The sequence below is a fragment of the Lucilia cuprina genome, chromosome 2 (genome assembly GCF_022045245.1).
Source record: "Lucilia cuprina isolate Lc7/37 chromosome 2, ASM2204524v1, whole genome shotgun sequence".
NCBI lineage: Eukaryota > Metazoa > Arthropoda > Insecta > Diptera > Calliphoridae > Lucilia > Lucilia cuprina.
The window spans coordinates 61,980,042-61,986,265 of record NC_060950.1 but is presented as its reverse complement, the minus strand read 5'-3'; the positions used below and the strand labels follow the sequence as shown (position 1 = coordinate 61,986,265).

The following is a 6,224-nucleotide window of genomic DNA, read 5'->3' as shown; positions in this document are numbered from 1 at the left end:
TCTAGTCTATATTCTAGTCTATAGTCTAGTCTATAGTCTATTCTATAGTCTAGTCTATAGTCTAGTCTATAGTCTAGTATATAGTCTAGTCTATAGTCTAGTCTATAGCCTAGTCTATAGCCTAGTCTGTAGTCTAGTCTATAGTCTAGTCTATAGTCTAGTCTATAGTCTAGTCTATAGTCTAGTCTATAATTATCTATAGTATAGTCTATAGTATAGTCTATAGTCTTGTCTATATTCTACGCAGAAGTCTAGTCTATAGTCTAGTCTACAGTCTTGTCTATAGTCTAGTCTATAGTCTGGTCTATATTCTCTATAGTGTAGTTTATAGTCTAGTGTAGTTTAAAGTGTAGTTTATAGACCTGTCCACAGTCTAGTTTAAGGCTAGTCTATTTTAGTATGTATTCTAGAGTATAGTATCCCTTCTTGTCTTGTCTTGTCTAGTCTTGTCTTGTCTTGTCTTGTCTAATCTTGTCTAGTGTACCCAATAGTCTAGTCTAAAGTTTACTCTACAGGTTAGTGTATAGTGTAGTCTAGTCTTAGCATTTTGGAGCTTTTTAAACATTAAAGCTTTTTGATTACCTTAAAAGCTCTAAACAATTATTATTGTTTTCTGAAGAATACATTCTCTTTAATATCTGTATGTATGTTTTTATATTAAACTATAATAGAGTGTTGGTTTTATTTTGCCAGGAACTTAAAGAAAAAAGTGTAAAAACTTTTAAAGTATTTTTACAACACTTTTTTACAAGTATTGTACAGTATTTTACTTGTTTGTTTTTGTTTTGGTTTTTCGATATGAAACACTACAACATAAAACCAAAAAAAAAGTACAATTTTTTTGTTTGTTTTTTCATTTAAAAGAGAAGAAATTTTGTGGCTTACGCTCAAATTCAAATGCGTAGTACTCTCAGCGGATATTTTGCGAGCTTTATATGGTGGTATTTCCGGTATTTTGGCGCTAGTTTGCTGATTAGGATTGGAGGATAGTGTTGGTGGTGATGATGATAATGGCGTAGCAATTAACGGTTGGCGGGTGTTAGAGATGGCGGCGGCATTTACAATGGAGATGGCAGAAGTACGCTGGGGACTACTGCTAGTGCTGCTGCCGGTGTGATCAGCAGAATCACTGGATTTTTTCCGAAATGGTGGTATTTCTGGTATATGCATAGGTTGACGGGTATTTAAGGCCAAGGAACTTGCAGAAGCTCTATACAGTTTTTAAATTATAGAACAAAAAAACAAAACAAGGAAACAAATAAAGATGGAAGGAAGAAAAGCAAACAAAGAAATAAAGGCGGAAAAATGGTACAAGGTGGAGCGGGGGAGTAGGAAGTTTAATACACAAAAGTAAAGGGTTTATAAAATCAAAAGGAATTAAAGCGTTTGGGTTTAAAATGGGCAACCGCATATCATTTATAAAAAGTGGGGATTTATTAAAAATAAAAGTGCATTTAAAAAAGAGGAAAAAGAAGTAGAGAAGAAAAATATTTTCACAAAATTAGCTTTTCATAAAAAAGGTTTTAAATTAAATACACAAGTTTACAACTATTTGGAATTTAATATTAAAGAAAAATTCGATTAAAAAAAAATAACTAAAAACACTAAACATGCTTTTTATAAAACGAAAAGTTTTTTTTCAATTAAAACAATATTTTTATTTGTTTTTCAAATTTCTCTACACACTTATTAGATAAACACAGTTTTTTTATACATTTAAGTATTTTAAGAATTTACCCCATTAAAGCGTGCAATCTTTGTATTGGTATCGAGCTTAAATTACGAACTGAATATCCATGAAATGGGGGTATTTCCGGTATTTTCTTTTTCTGCTTACAACTTTTACATGCGCTTTAGTTTTTTATTCATTTATTTATTTTATTCGTATATAAAAAAATAAATTTTTAAACATATAAATAATATATATAGTTTTTTATGTAAAAAAATGTTGGAAGAAAAATAAATTTTTAAAATTATTATGTAAAAGAAACATTTGTAAAAACAAATGTTTTAAATTTACGAAATTTTTTAAAACAAATGAGAAAGTTTAAAGTTTAAAAACGTTAAGATTATAAATATCGTGATAGGTTTGGTAAAAGTGAGAGGGTGTTTAAAAAGTGATCATTTGTTGTTTGTGTTAATTAAAATAAAACAAAAATTATAACAAGTTTTAAAAATCTCATAGTAACTGTGTCTAATATTAACAACAAGACTTACATAAATCCAAAAACAAACAAGTATGAATGTATAGTCGAACATTGCCGACTATATAATACCCTACACCAGTCAGCATGTAAAAACGACATTTTCTGAAAGGGAGTTGGTATAAGGGCTAGAGTCAAATGAGGCCCGATCACTATACAAATCAATAATATTATTTATCGTTCTATAAAACTAACTTTTGCCAAAGTTTGTTAACATAAAAAAATTCGGGCGGTACAGTTGTATGTATGAAATAATGAACCGATTTCAACCATTTTCAATAGCATTCTTCCTTGAACCAAGAAAAGAGTATGCGCCAAACAGACGGACGGACATAGCTAAATCAACTCAGAACGTAATTCTGAGCCGATTGGTAAGTGTAAGACCAATGTTTTTGGATATTACACACATCAGCGCAAACGTATAATACCCTCTCCACTATATTGGTGTAGGAAATAAAAATATTGCCAGAATGATCACTATAAACCCATAATAGCCTCTCTCTACTGAGTTGGTGGGTATAAACACTCTTACACCAAAAATCATACACTATGTTCGACAAAACTACATGAAGTTAGAGTTATGACAGTATTATCACTAGTCAGTGCACACTTCTAATTTTAATACTCTACCAAAAGAAGCAAAGGGAAAAAATACAGAAATCGTTTCGTCAGTCTAGTTTATTGTGTAGTCAAAAGTCGAGTCTTTCTATAGTCAAAAGTCTAGTCTATAGTCTAGTCTAAGGCTAGTCTATAGTCTAGTCTATAGTCTAGTCTATAGTCTAGTCTATAGTCTAGTCTATAGTCTAGTCTATAGTCTAGTCTATAGTCTAGTCTATAGTCTAGTCTATAGTCTAGTCTATAGTCTAGTCTATAGTCTAGTCTATAGTCTAGTCTATAGTTTAGTCTATAGTCTAGTCTAGTCTGTAGTCATGGTTTTATCTATAGTCTATAGTCTAGTCTATAGTTTAGTCTAAAGTCTAGTCTATACTCTAGTCTTTAGTCAAGTCTATAGTCATGGTTTTGTCTGTAGTCTAGTCTATACTCTAGTCTAGTCTATTCTATTCTATAGTCTTGTCTTTAGTATAGTCTATAGGCTAGTCTTTAGTCAAGGCTGTAGTATATAGTCAAGTCTATAATCTAGTCTATAGAGTAGCCAATAGTCTAGTCTGTAGTATAGTATATAAACTAGTCTAGTCTGTAGTCAAGGCTATAGTCTATTGTTAATTCTATAATTTAGTCTATAATCTGGTCTATATTCAGGTCTTTATTCTAGTATAGTTTTAGTCTAGTCTATGATCTAGTATACATTCTAGTCTATAGTATACTTCAATACATATGTATACTTTAATATATATGTATGTAAGTGGTGTTTTAGCAGTATAAGGTATAATTTAAAGTAGCAGAACATTGGGACTTTGGGTTGGCTTTGGTTCTGAAGGATGAACAGAAGCTAGTATGCTTTTTGAATGATTTTCTATCAAGCTCATTGCTGTGATCAAGGAAATTCCATTGAGACTGTTCTAAGATAATAAGGATCCAAATATAATACGATTCGATATTAAATGCTTTACAAATTGCAATTAAAAAAAGTTTAAATTAACCAAGATTTGCAAAAAATTTCATAGATATAGACTCTTTAAATATTTTTTTTGCTGATAATCCCTTAGTCGTCCTATTTCATGCTTTTAATTCAAAAACAAACAAAATTGTTTTGAACAAAAAAACATTTTATAAATAAAAACTTTAATTAAGTATTTGTTATTTAAATATTTGTTTTGGTGTGTGTGTAGTAAAAAACAATTGTTAGTAGTGTTAAACAAAATAAATGCAAACTTTGTTTGTTAGTATAAAAAAAGTGTTAGAACAAAACATTGAGTTAGGAAAAGTATTAATTGGTAAATAGTAGTTAAAAAAGTAGTTAAAATAGTAGTAAAGATGAAAAAAGAGGAAGTTGTTTGAAAGAAAAAGGAAAACAAAAATGCATAATGAGAAAAAGGGCAAAATTAAACTATACACACCCACTGGGTCCATGTGTTAATATATCCTGATTGAGGCTGGTCAAAGAAGCGCCACTATTAGGTGGAGTAGAGTCCAGTAAAGGGCGTATTAAAATTGTACTGGTCTAAAAGGAAATAGCCGTCAGTTTTAGTAATACAATAGTTATCGTTGTGTCTAATCGATTACCTGTGAGGGAGGCGAATCAGGTGATGAATCACGATTATCAAAGACATTTAAATCTCCTGCTGCCACATTTCTCTGTAAGCCAAAACGTGTTATCTCATCTATGTACGGTTCATACTCGTTTTGTTTTAATAGCTCCTGTTGATACAGCAATTCTTCTGACATTTGACTATCCATGGATGGTTCATTGGTGGTTGTTGTATTGTTGGTGGTGCCAGTTACTGCATCTAGTAGATTTAATGCCGCCAACTCATGTTCGGGTTGTGTTGAAGTTGTGCTGGGTGGTGTGGGTGGCGTGGGTCTAGGTGAGGTTCCCTTGCATTGCATTTCACGTCGACAATGTTCAGCTCTGGCTATTTCTGCAGCCAACCATGATGGCAGCTCGGGTAATAGCCATGTTAAAGCTGAACGTAAACCCAACATTATATGCTGTGTTAATTAACAAAATACAAAAAGGAAATAAGTTGCAAGACCAAAAATAAAAAATACTCTCTTAAACGTTTAAAGTACTTATTAAGTGTTTACATGTGTTTGACACTTAACGGGCGATCCCTATAACAACAAAACAAACCATAACCCCCACCCCTCGCTTTTCACACCAATTGTACTTACCTCAAGTGTAACAATTAATATGATTGTTTGTGCTGTGGTTAAGCCAGGCCACAAACGAGACACTTGTCCGGACAAACCAATTAAAGCACAATTCACAATTACAGCTGCCAACGATAATAGACTAAGTGCATTCTGCCAGGTGCCAATGTTTGCCACACGCTGTCCAAATGGTCTCTGATGGACATGTGCCAGTTTAAAAGCATCCGAACGTATTTCCATTAAATTATTAATGAGTGCACAAACCCCCGCCAGAGGGAAGGCAGCCGAAAAGAGTACAACATAACCCATTTGTACAAGCATTTCCAAATGATCGGAGAATGTTCCATCATACTGTAGTAATGAGGAGGAAAGAAAACAAAAAACTTGTTAAGTATGAAAGTCAATAATGTGTTTTTCGGAAAATTTTCCCTTAAAAGCAGTTCCTATGGTGTTGTGGTCATGTTTTGGGTGAGTTTATGTGTTGTGAGATGTAATTAGTTCAGTTTAGAGTTGCCAAGGGAAAATATAGAATCATGTTATTTGTAAAACACTGTTTAGATATTCAAATTACTTAAGAATTCAGATCACGTCCTTTGAAACCGATTACAGAATTTGAAATTCTAACTTACTAACTAACTAAACTATTGACTGGACTATAGACTAAACTATTGACTAATAGTTTATAGACTATCGCCTAGACTATAGAGCAGATAGACTAGACTATAGACAGGACTATAGACTAGACTATAGACAGGACTATAGACTAGACTATAGACGGGACTATAGACTAGACTATAGACAGGACTATAGACTAGACTATAGACAGGACTATAGACTAGACTATATAAAATAAACTAGACTATAGACTAAACTATAAACTAAACTATAAACTAAACTATAAACTAGACTATAGACTATCCTATAGACTAGACTATCTACTAAACTATAGACTATAGACTAGACCATGGACTATCCTATAGACTAGACTATCTACAAAACTATAGACTATAGACCAGACTATTGACTAGCCTATAGACTAAACTATTGACTAGACTATAGACTACACTATAGAATAGACTATAGACTAGACTATAGACTAGACTATAGACTAGACTATAGACTAGACTATAGACTATAGACTAGACTAGACTAAAGACTAGACTGTAGACTAGACTATAGACTAGACTATAGACTAGACTATAGACTAGACTATAGACTAGACTATAGACTAGACTATAGACTAGACTA

The 6,224-nt window shown here is 32.2% G+C and overlaps 1 protein-coding gene across 1 annotated transcript in view; it reads right to left on the bottom strand.

Moving 5' to 3' along the window:
* Window positions 1-6,224, bottom strand: part of LOC111685396 (mucin-4) — a 24,620-nt gene that overhangs the window by 6,205 nt on the left and 12,191 nt on the right. Inside the window, exons 8-12 of the mRNA XM_046955696.1 lie at window positions 4,998-5,327; window positions 4,389-4,814; window positions 4,223-4,326; window positions 1,738-1,851; window positions 886-1,210 (exon numbers count right to left, since the gene is read on the bottom strand). Of these exons, the coding sequence (XP_046811652.1) occupies window positions 886-1,210; window positions 1,738-1,851; window positions 4,223-4,326; window positions 4,389-4,814; window positions 4,998-5,327 (1,299 nt within the window). The remainder of the gene's footprint in view (window positions 1-885; window positions 1,211-1,737; window positions 1,852-4,222; window positions 4,327-4,388; window positions 4,815-4,997; window positions 5,328-6,224) is intronic.